At 40.1% G+C, this 18,876-nt stretch overlaps 1 protein-coding gene across 2 annotated transcripts in view; it reads left to right on the forward strand.

The window, feature by feature from the left end:
• odad2 (outer dynein arm docking complex subunit 2) overlaps positions 1 to 18,876 on the forward strand; it is a 64,674-nt gene that overhangs the window by 8,975 nt on the left and 36,823 nt on the right. For both annotated transcript variants that reach the window (XM_074621793.1, XM_074621792.1), the window contains exons 8-11: positions 9,331 to 9,548; positions 10,112 to 10,243; positions 12,000 to 12,131; positions 13,075 to 13,228. In XM_074621793.1, coding sequence (XP_074477894.1) covers positions 9,331 to 9,548; positions 10,112 to 10,243; positions 12,000 to 12,131; positions 13,075 to 13,228 — 636 coding nt within the window. The remainder of the gene's footprint in view (positions 1 to 9,330; positions 9,549 to 10,111; positions 10,244 to 11,999; positions 12,132 to 13,074; positions 13,229 to 18,876) is intronic.

Below are 18,876 nucleotides of genomic sequence, written 5' to 3' on the forward strand. Positions count from 1 at the left end.
TGCTTTTTCAAAAACTAAAGGCCAGATGATTTCGCAGAACTATTTTGCCTGTGAAGTGCCTTAGGAACAAAAGACAACAGAAATATTTATACAAAACAAAAATCCTTATTGAATAGGGCTGTCAAAGTTAACACGATAATAATGCGCCAACGCAACCTGTGATTTTTAGGTTGTAGCGGGCTCAGTTTTAAAGCTAGAGTGAAGATACTGATATCAAATGAAAGTAGAAAACCTAAGGAACCCACTGATACCAACCATGTCATACTAACTTATCGTTAAGAAAAACTGACATGGCCATTTTCAAAGGGGTCCCTTGACCTCTGACCTCAAGATATGTGAATGAAAATGGGTTCTATGGGTCTCCCCATCTGCAGTTTGCCATATTATGATTTGAGCATATTTTTTATGCTAAATGCAGTACCTGTGAGGGTTTCTGGACAATATTTGTCATTGTTTTGTGTTGGTGATTGATTTCCAATAATAAATATATACATACATTTGCATAAAGTAGCACATTTGTCCACTCCCATGTTGATAAGAGTATTAAGTACTTCACAAATTTCCCTTTAAGGTACATTTTGAACAGATAAAAAATGTGACTTTATTTTGCAATTAATCACAATTAACTATGGACAATCGTACGATTAATCGTGATTACATATATTAATGGATTTACAGCCCTATTATTTAATTGTCCATTGGGATTTTCCATGCTAGGATATATTTTTTACAGTCACTGCTGTACATTGCTGTGAGTTGTCTTTAACAGCCATTAATGCGCAAACTTTTTTATTAGCCATGCCAGCAGTATAGCTCTATAGAAAATCCCATGGGACAATTAAATAATAGGGCTGGCAATGTCGGTCAGTTGATTCAGACTGAAATATCAACAATTATTCTATGGATTGGCATGCATTTTTTAACATAAATTCATGGTCTCCAGAGGATGAAGCCGTACAGCAAAGATTCCAGTATCTCCTCAATAACCGAGCTTTGTGGGGGTTTCATGCGTAGTTATGACTTTTTGGCGATTTCCTGACTTTTCCTCTAACGCCACCAAGTTTTCTCTTAGCCAGTGATACTGTATATCTCAACATCTATGAGGTGGATTGAACTAACATTCATGTTCCCCTCAGGAGGAATTGTAATAACTTTGTTGATCCCCTGACTTTTCATCTTGCACCACTTTCATGGTATCATAAAGTTTTTATTTGTCCAGTTCTTTGATTTATACAGAAGCCCTGAGACGCAAGTGAGAAAAAGTTTTGCCAGGATCATTTTTCAAACTTACTTTTTTTTCATCTGTGAAAACAAAAACGTTTTTGAAAATGTTTTCTTCCAGGTGAGATTTAATTTTTCTGTGCAAACACAAGCTATTAAAAGATCAGTGTGTAACAATTCGGGGGATCTATTGGCAGAAATGGTATATAATATTAATAAGTATGTTTTCAGTGTGTTATCACCTGAAAATAAGAGTCCTGTTTTTGTTACCTTAAAATATGCTGTTTATATTTGCATAGGGAGCGGGTCCTCTTCATGGAGCCGGCCGCCATGTTTCTACAGTAGCCCAGAAGGACAAACCAAACACCCAAACATTGTTAACTTGTCTTGCTTGGGCCGGAGTCAATAACGTTACTCGCTACAGAGTTAACCCCCATCCCTTCACTTAGCAGCAGGGAAACAAGACACGGGAAACCTCTGTCGGTCTTGAGGAGCTGCAGCATTTATTTCTGCACAAATTTAGCTTAAAGCACTACTCGTGTGGCTGTAGACCCTGAGGCTCTGTCCGAAATCACTCCCTATCTACTATATAGTGCACTATATCTACCCTCCACCATTTTATTTGATTGTGTGAAATTTATGTACCACATGGAAAGAAAAAAAGTGTCCATGACATGTACTACTAATGATTGTTGTGTGACTACATTTGTCAGTGACAATGATAAAAAATGTCTGAACTCTCAGTTTACTGCTCACTATAGAGTATACTACTATTGAGTGTCTAGCACAGGGGTCACCAACGCGGTGCCCGCGGGCAACAGGTCGCCCGTAAGGACTAGATGAGTCGCGCGCTGGCCTGTTCTAAAAATAGCTCAAATAGCAGCACTTACCAGTGAGCTGCCTCTATTTTTTTTAAATTTTATTTATTTTATTTTTTTGCTATTGTTGTTTAAATCAGACTTGCATGTAACTTACAAATGACAACATATATATATAAAAACACTTAAAATTTAAAATGTTTTTTGTGTTTAATATAAATGAACTCTGACCTAGTATAGTTCAAAGGTCAGTATTGTGCGCATGACCAAAACGTAGCGTTTGTTGCGCTCATACAAACAAGCTAGCAGACGCAACGAAAATGAGGAGAAGAGTTACCCCAAAAAATGGCAGAAAAAAGAAAGAAAACATCATTTTCACGACGAATGGGAGGTAGAGTTTTTTTTTTTACCACTGTGAAAGGATCCTGCGTGTGTCTCATTTGCGGGGCAACTGTGGCGATAGCAAAGCGGCACAATGTGGAGAGACATTTCACTACATGTCACACAAGCTACCATGCTAACTACCCACCGGGCAGCGCACTGCGAGCAGAAAAAGCCCGCGAGTTAAAGGCAGCTTTGTGCAAACAGCAGTCTTTTTTCACTAGACCGGTTAAAAACTCCCAAAAAGCAACCGAAGCCTCGTTTAGAGCTACGCAATTCTTGATGAAGAAAAAGAAGGCATTTACAGACGGGGAGGTTGTCAAAGAAGCAATGATGATAATTGCTAAAACTGTGCTTGAAGACGAGAAGTATGGAACCGATGTACTCTCCAGTCTCTCCAATGTTCAACTCGGGGCAACTACAATGGTAAGAAGAGTGTCGATGATGTCTGGGAACTTGGCCGACCAGCTGGACCGTGATCTGGCGAGGTGCCGGTGGTTCAGCATCCAGTGTGACGAGTCGGTGGACAGCAGCAGTACGGCTCAGCTGATGGTCTTTATCCGGATGGTGTTTGATGATTTCTCCACAAAAGAAGAACTTCTGACACTACTGCCCCTGAAGACAACTACGAGGGGAGTTGACATTTATAACGCAGTGAAGGAGTTTTTGGTGGAAAAAAAGGTGCCGCTGGAAAAGCTGGTATCAGTGACTACGGATGGGGCTCCTGCTATGATCGGCCGACACACAGGATTCGTTGCTCACTGTAAAGCTGACCCAGAGTTCCCAAACTTTCTGCAGTACCACTGCATCATACACCAGCAGGCCTTATGTGCAAAAGTGATCTGCTTTGAGCACGTAATGACTCCCGTCGTGAAGATCATAAACAGCATCCGCTCCAGAGCTAAACAGCACAGAACATTCAAGGTACTTTTGGAGGAGCTGTCAGCTGAATATGATGACCTGCTACTACACACAGAAATCCGATGGCTCAGCAGGGGACGAATTTTGCAACGTTTTTTGTCACTTTTGGGTGAAATTAAAGAGTTCATGCAGTCCAGAGGTGAGGACACCGTGCTGCTGGAGGACACTGAGTGGATACTTGACCTTGCATTTTTAACGGACATTACTGGGAAACTGAACAGTTTGAACTGTGAGCTGCAAGGCAAAGGTAAAACTGTCGCCGATATGATAAGTGCTTTAAATGCATTTAAAGCTAAGATGAACCTTTTCTCTGTGCATTTACAGAGAAAAAAAGTGCTGCACTTTCCCTCTGTGCAGATGGTGCTGAAAGACAATGCTTCTGCATCTGAGGCTTTTGACAAAGTTGCAGAAAAGTACTCTCAGGTCATAAACAGAGTTGGGCAAGAGTTTGAGAACAGGTTTTGTGACCTGGATCAGCTTGAGCCATGTGTGTCGTTCATTTCTAATCCTTTCATGAACGTGGACATATCATGTATTGCTGAGCAGTTAAGTGCAACATTCAGCCTGGATGCTGAACAGGTGGAGATTGAAATTGTAACACTGCAAAATGACCTCCACCTCAAAGCCCATCAGGCTGCACCAAACTTTTGGTGCCTTCTTGACACAGAAAAGTACAGTGGTGTATGCGCAGCAGCTATGAAGGTTGCAAGCCTGTTTGGTTCAACTTATCTTTGTGAATCAGCCTTTTCTGACATGAACTTCATCAAGAACAAACACAGAACACGCCTCACTGATGCACATCTGCAAGACTCACTCAGAGTTGCAGTGTCAAGTTACACACCAGAGTACAACACACTGGTTAACAGCATGCAATGCCAGGCTTCCCACTAACTGACAAAGAAACAGATAACAGATTTGGTGTCCAGTTCAAAGTGTGACATGATTTATTTAAAAATTTGAGAGTTGATTTTTGTATTTTACATGAGTTATTATTTGTACAAACATGGTGCAAAGTAATTCATGATTTGTTAAAAAATGTTAGTGGCTAGCTAGTTAAAATGGGATATTGTGATTTCACAAGACTGTCGTAGAAGTGATCATTTTCAAATGTTTGAAAAATTTGAAAAACATGTGCACTTAGAGAAAATATAAAAATAAAGTGTTGCATATTGATATTTATCTGTTTCTATATATTTGTTGTGAGAAATCATTAACATGATCAGTGTTTTCACAAAGATAAATATCATTAATTATTAATAATAACATAGAGTTAAAGGTAAATTGAGCAAATTGGCTATTTCTGGCAATTTATTTAAGTGTGTATCAAACTGGTAGCCCTTCGCATTAATCAGTACCCAAGAAGTAGCTCTTGGTTTCAAAAAGGTTGGTGACCCCTGGTCTAGCATATGGGAAGTGAATGAGTGAACAAGGAAGTGATTTTGGACACAACCTTAAGGCCTTTACACACTGGGATTGTCGTCAACATATTTTTTCGAACTGTTGTTTTTATCATGAGTGCTTTCACATAGAACACAAATAATACGCAGTGAAAAAGCGGCATACTTTTTTTTTTGGAAAGAGGTTGATTTTTCTGAGCTTTCCTGCCATGAATAAAGGCATCAACCAATCAAGTTGTGGTGAACGGGTTGAGTTGTGCCTATGTTTATGAAACAACGACATGGAGGCTCCGTAGTCCGAACCAAGACAGCAAGCTTGATTAGTACTTTCAACCTTGACAAATGCAGGGTAAACCAGATCCACCTCTTCCGTTCTTACCTTTCACAATAAAAGCCCTAAAGACATCATATTTGCAGGTGAATATTTTGACTTTAAGTGTTGTTTATTCATCACGCCCCCAGTGTGTAAAGGCCTTAAATTGTGTGCAAATGGATTCATACTAAGATAATACTTTGTGTAGTGTACCCAGTAGAATAGCACTTCCATTCTATCTGTGAAATTGTTATTGGTCCATAGGACAGTAAGCTGGAATGGGGTTAGTGAAGACTTTAATAAACCAATGAGTAGTGCCAGGCTGAAGCGTGTAAAAAAAGACATTGAGGCTTTTATGTTTTACGAGTCCTGTGTGAAGAATGATGCTTTGAGTCTGAACCATCTAAAAATGATGGACAGCCGCAGTAAAAATTGCTGTGAACCAGTTTGTGGAGGCACAAATCATTGTCAAGGTCTTTTATTCTGGATTCTTGAACTCCTTTGATATGGGCCTCGCTGTGTCCTGTAACTTTTTGTTTCACTCTCGCTGCTGAACATTTTCTTCTCGAGCTAATCACCTTCATATGATGGGGTCAACTTCAACACGCATCGCTTTGAAACTCGTTTGATTGATTGCTGACGACAGCAATCAAATGGTGCAATGTGCATCCTGTGTCTGAGATATTAAGTAATTGCAGTCATTCTCGTGGACATGATCCATTCCAGTTTTAATTTGAGGGAGCAATAGCAGCGGCGTCTGTCAGAAACACAATCTCGCATAGCTCCGGCTCGGTTCCCTGATTGCGAAGCGGAGAGCCCAAACTTAGAAGGCGATAGCCAAAGATAACAACACCTAATCTCCAAACATATCTGCTCACTTCCAAAGTGAGGAAGCAGGTCTTTTTTAGCAGTTCTATTAGATTAGACAGCCTCAATCAAATGAGCAGAGGCAGCCAAAGGAGACGAGGGGAGGAAACAGACTCGTCTTCTCCGCTCAGTGTTGTGGATTCGTTTTGACATCACAGCGTGATTGGAAATTGGACATGCGGCGTATTTGCATGCACAAGACGCTCACTGAAGAGTAAAGAACTCCCTGGGTTGTAGATTTGTTTTTGTTATTCTCATCCTGAGTTTAATAGAGACTGCCTCACTGTCATAATCAGAGACTGTTTGAATCTTACCACTGACAGATGTTTTATGGTCGGTGGCTTCAGATTTGCTGCACTGCTGATTTTCCATCAGTATGGATCAAGTAATGAGAAACTCTAAAAGAAAGTCTACCCTAAACTCATTTAAATAGTTGGAGTTTTCAAATGAAGAAATGAGAAAAGTGCTAATGATTGAATGTCACCTGCTATAAAAGTGTTTTTTTTTTAGTTTAGAACTGCAGGCGTAAGTATTTTATATTTTTATGAAACGGTCACTATATCCTGACAGTAGTAGGTCAGACAGATAATCTGTGAACAAAATCATGTTCCTCTTTATCCTCCTAGTGCTCCTTATAGAGTGCTCCAGGGATGACGTATTTTTGTAGGCCAACCAGGAAGTAAGCATCGCCCTGGGTTCCCTTGACAAAAAAACAATGGGATTTTTCTATTGGGTTTTAGATTATGGCAGAAAATAAGCTCTGTGGCAAACACACGTTTATGATACTTACACATTTGGTTCATCAAGATAACCTTCACAAATGAACACCACTATTATGATTTTTTAAGTGTAAATGCAATCGGCAGAAGTAAAAAGTTAACGTTAGGCTATAAACGAAATACACCACGGTCGCATGAAAGCGGGAATACACAACGAGGCGTGATGACGTTTAGTAGTCTCATTTAGCCAGTTGTTAGCAACCGCCTTTTTCTAAGACACAAGCTTCAAAATTCACGAGTGGGGCATTTATTCATGTATTTTATGTCCTGGAACAAAATCTCTTCAGCTTGTGTTAACCACAGACCAAATTTCAGGCATCTAACCAAAAACCCATTCAATAAACCCATTGACTTCCAGACAAGGGAACTGGAAGTGCTTTTTGAGCGCTCATTGCTGTAGCACTCTATGGCATTTGAAAGATTTCGAAGGAAAACAACCAATCAGAGCCGAGGACTCTCTACAGCAGCTGTCAATCACTGCTCGAGAAACTTGTGAACTCCAATCAAATGGTCAAACTCAAATCAAATATGAATCAAGATTCTGTTAGTGTAATGCCTATTTCTCTCCTTAAATGTTTTCAGAAACATCTTGTAGTGTACTGTTTAGCTGTAAAACGAGAAAGTTTGCTCCGGTGGTGCTTGGTTTTGGCTCGACTTGGTTTTCAACATGGCGGCAGGGTCACAAACTTTCTCATTGTACAGTTAAACAGTACACACCAAGATGTTTCTGTACAATAACAGAATCTTGATTCATATTTGATCAGAGCTGTTTGATCGGAGTTTTGCAAGCAGTGATTGACAGCTGTTGTAGAGACTGCTTGGCTCTGATTGGTTATTTTCTCTCAATCACAGTGGAATATTGCAAATACCATTAGGAGCACAGGAGGAAACAGAGGAGCATGATTTTTTTCCCCATGTGTCTCATGTACCACTGTCAGAATATAGTGAGGGTTTTATAAAAATAACATTTTATCATATTTGCTCAAAGTTTCCCTTCTGCAGCTTTAACACAGCGTTTGTCTCCAGGCCTGTAGTGTTTTTACCTGTAATAGGACTTCTTACTGTGGCATATCCAGGAATGTGGAGTGCTCCCTTCTGCGTAAGCGCATGGATTTGTCCATTTCACATATAATAGAATTAAAGAAGGTCGGTTAGCCTAATAAAGTCCGACTGTGGGTCTGTGGTTGGGTGAATTGACTTGTATGTTTCCAATAGCGGGTCACTTTGTGTTTTATGAAAAACAAGTCTTTGGAAAAGTAATGTAGGCACGCTTGGCTCCAGCTTGTGCGTGAACACGAGCCATAGAAATACTTATATCTTAATTCTTTTTCCCTGCCCTTAAAAATGTTGAGCCCCTAACAGCTAATGACAGACTGAGCTATTTCTGCAGAGCAGGTGTCTGTGATTAAAAATTCTCCCGCCTGCAAACCATTCATATGTGTCTTGTTGGCATTAGTATATACTGTATGTTGTAAAGTTTGGTATAAAGACCTTCAAAACTTCAGAAAAAAAAACTGAATAACAGTGACACAAAGGCGTTACTTTGTGTGTGCCAAGCTGCAAGGTTTTAGGTGGAGGAATGTACAGAAACAATAAAAGTTTAGATATTGTTCAGCCAATTAACAGAGGGGGACCTCTTCTGTGTAAAGCATTGGGAAAGTGTTATTCTATTCCAATGCCTCAATAAAGACTGAATTGTTATGCAGGTCTGCATATTGTTGAGAAAGGACTTTTATGTGAACTTTATGTTTCTCATGTGTCACTGATACTGCTATGTAGTTTTTATACTGTAGGCCTCTTCTTGGAGTGAAATGGCCAACACTTTGTCAGACATAAAAGAGGAACTAATATGCTTATTTTCAGGTGCATACTTGTATTTGGGGTTTCTACTAGAACATGTTTACATGGACTTTTTTGGGACATTTTGCTGACTTTTGTTCTGACATTTTTGCTGACTTTTTTTCAGACATGTTTCGGACATTTTTCCGATTTTTTTTTTTTATTCCTTTTTTCGGACATATTTCGGACATATTCCGAAATGACTTGAATATGACCGGCCCACTGTTGTGATTTGGTCAACCGAACCAAATTCTTCAGACTCCGCTCCAGCTCTGCTCTAACTAGCTTTGTTTGATGGCATGCCAAACTAGCCGCTAGGCCATGTTATGTGTTGCTTGGTGACATCACCACGTTACGGAAGAAAAGGCGGGAGTTCAAGCAAGACGTTTCAGGCAGTTCAGGATTTCCCTTGAACTCCCTTTGGCGAGGACTTTGGGCTTTGTAACTTTACAGACTTTTTACAGGCACAAAAAATGATATAATATAAGGAAAGAGCACAAAAGTATAATAGGTCCTCTTTAAACTATAATGTGTCTCTCAAATAATGAAGAGAAAGGCATCATGTCAGATGGTGGGTGGAAAATATGGTGCACAGCTTCACAAGAAGCACAAGTGAACATCAGAATGACTATTTTGTTTTAATAAGCATCGTTCAGAGAAATTTACAACCCCAGTAAATACGTTCTTACAAAAAAAATTGTATTGTATATCTCACCACTAGAATTTTGGTGCGATTTGAAAGAGGTTTTTTTCCCCTCACTCTCCAGTCTTTGTCTTTTTCCACTTACCAACAGGATTTTGCAGTTCAAGAACTTCCATCAACACAAAAGATCCAGCATGTGGAATCGGTTGATGCGGAGGAACAAGGCCAACCCCAGAGGTCTTACGAGCAACAGGAAAAGAATGTGCATGAGAAGGCGAGGCAACAGCATACGCCGAACAAGGCGGACGGCGAGAAGAAATATGAACCATGTCCGAGGTGGAAGAATCTTGGTCTTGCGTCTCCGAGTGGGTATGTGATAATTCCTTTCGTAAGATATGCCCTGAAATATCTACGTACTGTGCGTGGCGGGGATCCCTCTTGTTGAGGCGATGAGCTTTAGATGACAGCGATGCCAAGCCTTCGTCACACGTGCTCAGCGTGTCTGCCAGCAGTCACACATTATAAAGAGATGGTTATATGGTTTATAAATTTTAGGGCAAGTGAAAAGTATTCCTGACTACACAATGATCTGAGTTAATGGATACGTTCAGTGTGGAAACCCTTTCTGCCCAATTACAGACCGAAATGTTGGGAAAAAGTCTTAGAAACAATCCCAAAAAGATATGTCACATATGGTCTTTGATTGATAAATAGATCTAGCAAGGGCTGAGCTGTTGCAGCTGTACCTTGTGATAACTATACCCATTTGAGGAGAAACTGGCTCCAGATAAAAGTATCTCAATTGCTAAAAAAAAAAAAAAAAAATGCCCGCTGAACCCTTGTCTCGAATTGTTAAATAATGATTATGTTAGAAAAATAACCATTTTCAAAATAGGAGCAGGCATAATGACTCTTATTTCACATCATTATAGTGAAGCAGAGGAAAAGAAACCCAGTGCGAGCTCTGGAGAGGAGAAGAAAAAGCTGGGACCAGGAGCCAAGAGCAAGATGAAAGCAGAATTCTCTGCGTCCTCTTTACCTGGACGCCTGTCCTCCCCGAAAATGTAAGTGTCCCAAATCAGTTCTCCTTCTGTCAGAATCTATAAGGACTATTTCCTTTTCTGCAGGGGGAGTAACATATACAAGATGTAGGAACTTATAAGAAGAGCTAAATGCAGCTGCACCTCGTGATAACTATTAGGGATGAGCATTATTAGTCGACTTGTCAATCAAACTTTGCTACCCTTGCTAGTTGGCACAAGAAATACTAGTTGGTTAAGCTTATTATAATTTTATTAATATACACATTAAAATTACATATCGACATATACTGTCTCAACTGTTGCTGTTCTGAAATAGCGGCTGGGCTTTAGCAGTCAGTCTGGTTGGCTCAACTGGATTGGCCGGCAGATTAGCTGTAATAATGTAATTTTTTTACATTCGAAGCTTTGATCGAGGTTTTCGACTGAAGCTATCACGTCACAAAAAAAAGAGGGGAAAAATATGATTTTGTCTTGTGGTTATATAAATATAATTTATGGTGCTGTTATGCTAAACTGTTTTTTGCTAGTAGTGAAGTTGTTTTTGAAAGACTAAACGCCAACAAATATTGATTGAAGCAGACTATTTTGTTAGATAAAAACATGTTGTGAATTTTGGAAATGATTACATCTATCTTTTTTCAATAAATTTTGACTTATGGACTTATGGACTGAAGACTGAGACAATTAATGTTACAGAGACGATCGAGGGATGAGCACCACATTGCTCGCTTTGTGTGTGTTTGAAAATGATAGAAGGGAAGAGAAGGTGGAAGGTAATAAAACTTGCGCACTATGATACTAATGGTAGCAATGCCAAACCATTACTCTTCTTATACTACAGTCCCTGCTGGCGTTTCATCAACTATTACAGAACACACAGGTTTGTTAGGTGAATTCCTTGACCGGGCGACTGGAGCGGACACTGGGAACATATTGATTTCCGCAGCATTTAGAATAGTATTTGGTTATTGTAAAATGTTATTAATGATTTCAAATGGCTTTTATACACAATGTTTAACCTTATACATGTAGATTAAATTGTGCTCAATTTTGACTGTGTTTAAAGGGGCCCTATTATGCTTTTGTTCTTTGTCCCTTTCCTTTAGTGTGTTATATAGTTTTTTGTGCACGTAAAAGGTCTGCAAAGTTACAAAGCACAAAGTCCACACCAAAGGGAGTTACTCTCCCCCACAGAAACACTGCTCCTAAACTGCCTGAAACGCTTTGCTTGAAGTCCCGCCTTTTCTTCCGTAACGTGGTGATGTCACCAAGTAACACATTTGCATAATACCTGCCAAGCGGCTAGTTTGGCACGCCATCAATCAAAGCTAGTTGGAGCGGAGCTGGAGCGGAGTCCGAAGAGTTTGTTTTGGTTGGCCAATCACACTAGAGTGGGCCAGCTGACCAATCAGAGCAGCGTTTCAGACAGAGGGTGAAAAGAGGTGCTGCAGCACAGCCGGTATGAGAAAAGTGACGCGTTTTTGACATTAAAGCATGTTCTAGTAGAAACCCCAAAAGACAAGTTTGAACCTGACAATTAGCGTATGTCCCCTTTAAACTTCTGTTTAAACGTCAGGGAAGTTAGTTGTTAGGAACATCCTTAATAATTATACCCATTTGAGGAGAAACTGGCTCCAGATAAAAGTATCTCAATTGCTAAAAAAAAAAAATACCCACTAAACTCTTGTCTCAAATTGTTAAATAATGATTATGTTAGAAAAATAAGCATTTTCAAAATAGAAGCAGGCATAATGACTCTTATATCACATCATTACAGTAAAGCAGAGGAAAAGAAACCCAGTGCGAGCTCTGGAGAGGAAAAGAAAAAGCTGGGACCAGGAGCCAAGAGCAAGATGAAAGCAGAGTTCACTGGGTCCTCTTTACCTGGACGCCTGTCCTCCCAGAAAATGTAAGTGTCCCAAATCAGTTCTCCTCCTGTCGATATCTTTAAGGACTAATTGTTTTTCTGCAGGGGTAATGACCTATACAAGATTTAGGAACTGATATGAAGAGCTAAATGCTGTTTTACCAGTGGAAAGTGTAACCTGTGTACCGAACAGGAACCTGTGTAAAGGCTTTTTCTTCCTCCGTCTCTTGGCAGCTACACCTCCTCCGCTGTCTCCAGACTTGCCAATGTATACAGACTGCTAGCATCATAAATTGACACTAGCCACTGTTCACTGATAGCATTCTTTGCAGCTCATCAGTTAGCGTACATGCGTTAAAGACCCCAGGGTGCATTCGCTCAGTCACAGTCATGACTGCACACCACTCAGGACAGTGTGTAGGCCTGGCAGCTTTGTGAAGGTTCGTGTTTATTGTGTTTCTTCCTGGAAAACACTCCCTCGTATCGGCCGGCTGCTTCTGATAATATGCTCCCCTGGAAATGCTATTTGTATGTACATGGGAACTGTCTCTCAGCGGCCCCATTTGAATATATACCAAATTTCATTGCTCCACAGCTCCCAATTTTCACGATAAGGCTATCCAAGTGGCCTGAGGAACTTTAAAAAGCCATCTGCACTTCTGTTTGCATCAGTAGCCTACTGTAGCAAGAGTCTGTATATGATGATGACGGCTCCAGTCCTCCCGTGACATTATTCCAGTCTTTACTTTCCTGCTGCTTAGATTCTGAGGAAGGTCAAACTTGACACTTGAGTTTCAAAATCATTAATGGGTCTCCTTGTGTGGGATGACCATGCTTTTTTTCCATTTAAAACACTGGAAAAGAGATTATATTCCATCCCTTTGTCTGGCTTTGTATTGTCTACTTATTCCACTATCCCACACCTTTTGTAGATTGTTATCTGCGGTCAAAAGTGCACTGTTATCTGCTCTTTTTTTGGGTTCAGTAAGACCCCAGCGGTATCCCTGCCTGTGGACGCCTTCAGCGAGAGTTCATCCGAGAGTGAGGAGGAGGAGGAGCAGCCAGAGCGCCGTGCGGACAGTCACACAGACCTGCCTTCTGAATACTGGCAGATCCAGAAACTCGTCAAGTACCTCAAGGTATGTAGGTAACGTTACCTTGCACGCCACTGTTTCCCTCCTCTGATGGATTTCAACCCAACAATAGCTATTTGTACAGAGAGCTGTACTACTGCACGCCACAACTGACAGGAAACAATAAAGTCCATGCTCTTTTCCTGTCATCTGTTCAAGAATTTTGATGCTGTCCTGAGTCGGTATTCAAATTTCAAAAACCTTCACAGAGTTGCGAGTAGGCGCAGGAGAACTTAACTGGTATCATGAAAGGTAATTTTCCAATCAAATAATCCCACCTGTCTGTTTTGCCTCATATCAAGGTGCCACTCAGTAAAAAAAAAAGAGGATGAGAGGATGTCAGATTAAATAAAGCATATTTTTAGCGGCGCTTTTTTAGGAAGATGCTTATTGAAGTGGTTGGCTCGGCTCGTGGATTCCTGGTTTCTGACACAGGCCTGTTTGGTTGCACATGCGAGCCAAGGCACAGGGGAAAGAGCTGTCTGGCGGCACTGCAGCAGCTGTACACACTGTTCGCCCTCACCGCAGAAGCATCGAAATGAAGCACGCCTGTGATAGGTCTGACAGGGCATATGGTGAATATTAATGTGTCAAAACATGGAAGGAAAAGAAAAGAGGATAGAAGCGCCACTGACCCAGACTGGCTGGGAATACCTCCGACCACTTGACTTCAGAGATTACCTCTACCTCACTCAGTGGTCCCTATTATCTATTTATCTGGACAGTATCATTCAGACAGATTATATTAAAACAGACTGCGTTTACTTTAGTTTGACAGGAATCGTTTTTTTTTGCACGTTGCAAACCTGTCCCCTTCTATTTAACAGCAAGAATACCTTAAATGCTGCTTCAAATTAAATGGGTTAATGTTATTTCAATGTGTAATAATAGTCTACATTATAATTTGTGTTCTGCATTCACAGTGCAAAATCGTTTATAGAAAACACTGCTGTTAAGTTTAACTCTAGATATTTTTAGCTTAGCAAAATAGAATATAATGGAAGGAAATTCCCACTCTGAAAGCAGGCTGCTACTCCTTTCCAGGAAGGAAAAAAGAAGATGTAAATGATATGATGGAGGCAAATTCAGATAAAAGAAAAACCCTCACTGGTTTGTGTATTTTGTACTTTTCAGTGGGATTGTGGCGTGCGCTTTAGGTTTGTCTGTGTGCTCCTGCTTCAACAAGATGCAGCGCTGCAGTAACCAACATGTCCCAGCGTTCTATCTGTCTGGAAACCACACAGCGCAGTTATTTATGGGGTTTGTCCAGTAGTCATTTTATAATATCATTACCATCAGACGCTGAAACTCGCCACGAGCCAAGTTAAATATCTGTTTTATTTTAGGAGGAGATCTTTTTTCCCCCCTCGTTCCCTCACACTATAGACAGCCGTTTGTACTCGAGGAAGTTTAACACTTTCATAAAGCGACACATGGATGTTCTGTTTTGTGTTTTAATGATATTTATGTAGGAGTGTTTGCCTAGGGTTCCGATTTGTTTGTTTTTGTACTTGTATGACTGGAGATCTGTGCCTGTGAAATGGTTACATGGTCTCTTGCAAAATCCAGAATGAAGATTTCAGTCTGTGTCTATAGCAAGCATGGGTTAATATACATTTGGTGTGTGTTTGTGTGGCTGTACATACAGTATGTCTGTAACACTTTCCTTACTCCAGTCTGTAATGCATCAGTGCCACAGTAGAAGCAAATATTTGTATTATATTTTATATTTCAGCATATCTTATAGGCTGTGTTCTGCAAATATATAGTTATATGTTCAGCCTATAGGCCTTCAGGAAACCAGACTGGAAACAAGACAAGCTAAGTAACAGCTTTGCTAAAAAAGACTGGTAAATTAAGCCAGTGGTTCTCAACCAGGGGTCCAGGGACCCCAAGGGGCCCGTGAGGGAGTTCCAGCGGGGTCCCCAGAAAAATATGGAATAGTTTATTTTCACTATGTAATTCACAATAGAAGTAAGTCCAACTATTCTGATCATAGGTTTCACTTCCTCATGGTTATCTCCTCAACTGGAGTTGACAACTACAGAATTCTGGTCTTAATCAAAACTAACAACCCAAATATTTTCAGATGGAGGTCCCTGAAGAGAAATCTAATTAAATCAGGGTCCGTGATTTAATGTATATTAATTTTGATGGGTCCTTGACACGTATAAAAGTTGAGAACCACTGAGTTAAGCAACTAAGCCACAAAATTTAATTTATTATTTATTTTGTCTCAGTTTAAATGAAGACAGCATTCTCCAGCTGCTATCAGTTAGGTCGGCCTGTGGCTTTCTAAACATAAAACAATTTTGATATTCTCGCAGATGTAAATATTGTGTCTGATTCACAATATGTTAGTAGTAAATACAGCAGTGGGTAGAATTGGAGCAAATATGATTAAAAAAAGTTGTTTTTGTAAAATGGTCACTATACCCTGACAGTGGTGCATGAGACAGGTAATCGGAAAAAAATCATGTGCCTCTGTGTCCTCCGGTGTCCTCCAGTGCTCCTAATGGCATCTGCAAAATTTCACAGACCGGAGGAAAACAACCAATCAGAGCCGACCAGGAGCCTTGCCGTCTCTGAGCAGCTGTCAGTCACTCACAAACTCCGATCAAACAGTCAAACTAGGCAGCGCTGATCAAATATGAATCCAAATTCTGTTACTGTAATACATATTTCTCTCCTCAAATGTTTTCAGAAACATCTTATAGTGTACTGTTTAGCTGTAAAATGAGAAAGTTTGTGACCCGGCAGCCATGTTGAGATAAGTTGAGGAAATACCAAGCACCGCCCACCAGCCTCATTTTACAGCTAAACAGTACACTACAAGATGTTTCTGAAGACATTGCCAAGAAATAGGCATTACAGTAACAGAATATTAATTCATATTTGATCAGCGCTGCCTAGTTTGACCGTTTGATCAGAGTTTGCGAGTGATTGACAGCCAATAGGAACGCTCTTTCTCTGAAATGACCTGTGATTGGCCGGAGTCTCCTGTCACGGGCTAGATTTTTTAAAGCCTGAAAACAGAACCATGAGGAGGTGCAGAAGTCTAGCTTACTCTCAGAATACATGAATTACAATATGCTGAAAGGTTATTATGGAATGTTTGCCCAATGATGCCAAAAATATTCTACCTACTGCTGCTTTTAACCAGACTGGAAACAAGACAAGCTAAGTAACAGCTTTGCTAAATAGACTAAAGGGTTGTTTTACTAGGACTGAATAACTTCACATGGTACTTTAAGAAACTAGGCCACAAAATGTAATTTGTTATTTATTTTTTATTATTTTGTCTTAGTTTAAATAAAGACAACATTCTCCAGCTGCTATCAGTTAGGTTGACTTGTGGCTTTTCTAAACACAAAACAAATTTAATATTCTTGCAAATGTAAATATTGTGTCTGATACACAATATGTTACTAGTTAACTGATAAACATTCAAATATTGAATGTTCAGAATTTACTGTTTTTGTTTTGTACATAGCAGATGGCTTTTTCTCATCTTTTCAGAACAGCCAAGATGACATAATTCACCAGACTGCTTTCAAAAAGTGTCACAATCAGTGCAGCCTTTCTTCATTCGTCTTTCTTTTAATCTAAGTTTACCTTAAATGTCAAAATACTGCAGATAAACAAGCTGAGCTGTGTCCTTGACACACATGGTATTGTGTTCAAGCCCTCATTAAGGTTGCTCCCCCTCTGCTGGCCAGTCACAGTACTGCTGCCCTGCTCTCCCCTCATGAGGACCATTCTACTAATTGCTACACTAAAACTAATCCTGTCTCCAATGTACAAGAGCCAGTATCAGCTCATTTCCTCAACAGAAGTGAATTTGTAGCTAATTAAGTTCTCAGTAGTTAAGCATTTTTTTAATGCTCGTTTTAACGACTACAGCACTCAATTAAAACATTTAATTTTTAGTACTTGTAAAGCATTTACAACATGAGAATTTACTTACAAGAATAATTACATCATGTCATTCTGATGAGTTAAGCAAGTTTTCAATTCACAGACCCGACTAGACGTTTGCTCAGCATGCCCTGCACTCATTTTATGACATAAAGGCCTATTAAGTGATCAAGTTTTATGTTATAGGAGATCCTATGTCAAATATGAAGCACGAAACAACCAGTAATCATTCATTCTATCCCTACAGTACCTTTCCCATAATAGAGCAGGAGATTGTGTTTGTTCTTGTCATTAGTAGCCTTCCCTCTAAGTCTGCTGTAGACTGCAGAGAAGTATGAAACCTCATGCATCCTCTATGGCTCGACCTCTGCCAAGACTCCGCTACTTCCCTCTTACACTAAGCTCTGTGAAGCGCTGGCAGTGGCCCGAGTCCACCTGTCACCAGTCCAGCATTACAGACATACACTCTTATGTATCTGAGCACTTATACTCAATGTGCACGTTTACCCCTGCTGGCATGAAGTCCAAGCCAAACACACACTCGTGCACAAACAAAACGGTATTAAGAGAAGGGGTCAACAGGGTATCATTGACAGCCCTTTTAACCTCGTCCCTGCTCCCACATGCTCAGTGCTGTGATTTATAGGCCTGGAGTGGCTCATGCAGGGCAGTCTGTGTCTGCCGAATCCAGCCTGCTGCTCCAGAGGAACCAGACAGGAATAAGACCTCCATTCAGTAGTGGGGAAAGGCATCAGCTATTTAGTAGGTCAGGCCCAGACACCTGCAGTAAAGGAAGAGACGAAATGCGTAAAGCATCTTTAAGTGGCTGATATTGAGTTCACCTCGTGAATGGAATTTGATCCCTCACACCGCTTAATCTCTTCTAAATCAATTTCTAATTATGTAATTCCGTCAGACGAGGCGATAAAGCACTTATACAACTATCTTTAATCATCACTAGATGAGATGCCATTAAACTGCTGATTAATGAATATTATCTACCTAAATAGCATTCCAGAGTGGTACTCCTATAAATTGTCTTAATGGGATGTGTTATTGTAGAGGTGACTGTAGTTGCTATTTAGGGATATTTTTGCCGTATAGCCTGTCATTAGATATTCAATCAGCCTTAATGTGTCTAACACATTTTCTGTCACTTTCTTTCCACATACTGTATGGCTCTATGGAAGGCAATGTCAATTTGTGGGTGTGTCTGACTTTGGTCCAGACTTACTTTAATCTCAATAACTATTGGATAGATGAACTTTTGTCTAGACACTCATAGTCCCCAGAGCAGACTTTGGCGACCCCCTGACTTTACCTTTTACACCACTATGAGGCTGATATGTGGTTCAGAATGAAATATCTTAACAACTATAGGATGGATTGCTGCAAAATTTGCTATAGATATTCATGGTCCCCAGAGTATAAATTCTAATGACTTTGGTGATTCTCTGACTTTTTGTTTAGTGCCACAAACAGGTTAGCATTTTCACTTTTTCAGGGAAATAGCTTGACATCTACTGGATGGATTGGCACAATATTTTGTTCCGTCATTCATGGTTTCCAGAGGATGAGTCCTAATGACTTTGGTGATCCTCTGATTTGTCCTCTAGCGCCACCATGAGGTTGACATTTTTGGTTCAGAGTGAAATGTCCTGACAACTATTGGATGCATTGCTATCAAATTTGGTGCAAATTTGGACATTAATGTTCCCCAGAGGATGGATCCTACT

The sequence above is a fragment of the Sebastes fasciatus genome, chromosome 21, assembly GCF_043250625.1.
Source record: "Sebastes fasciatus isolate fSebFas1 chromosome 21, fSebFas1.pri, whole genome shotgun sequence".
NCBI classification, from domain to species: Eukaryota; Metazoa; Chordata; class Actinopteri; order Perciformes; family Sebastidae; genus Sebastes; species Sebastes fasciatus.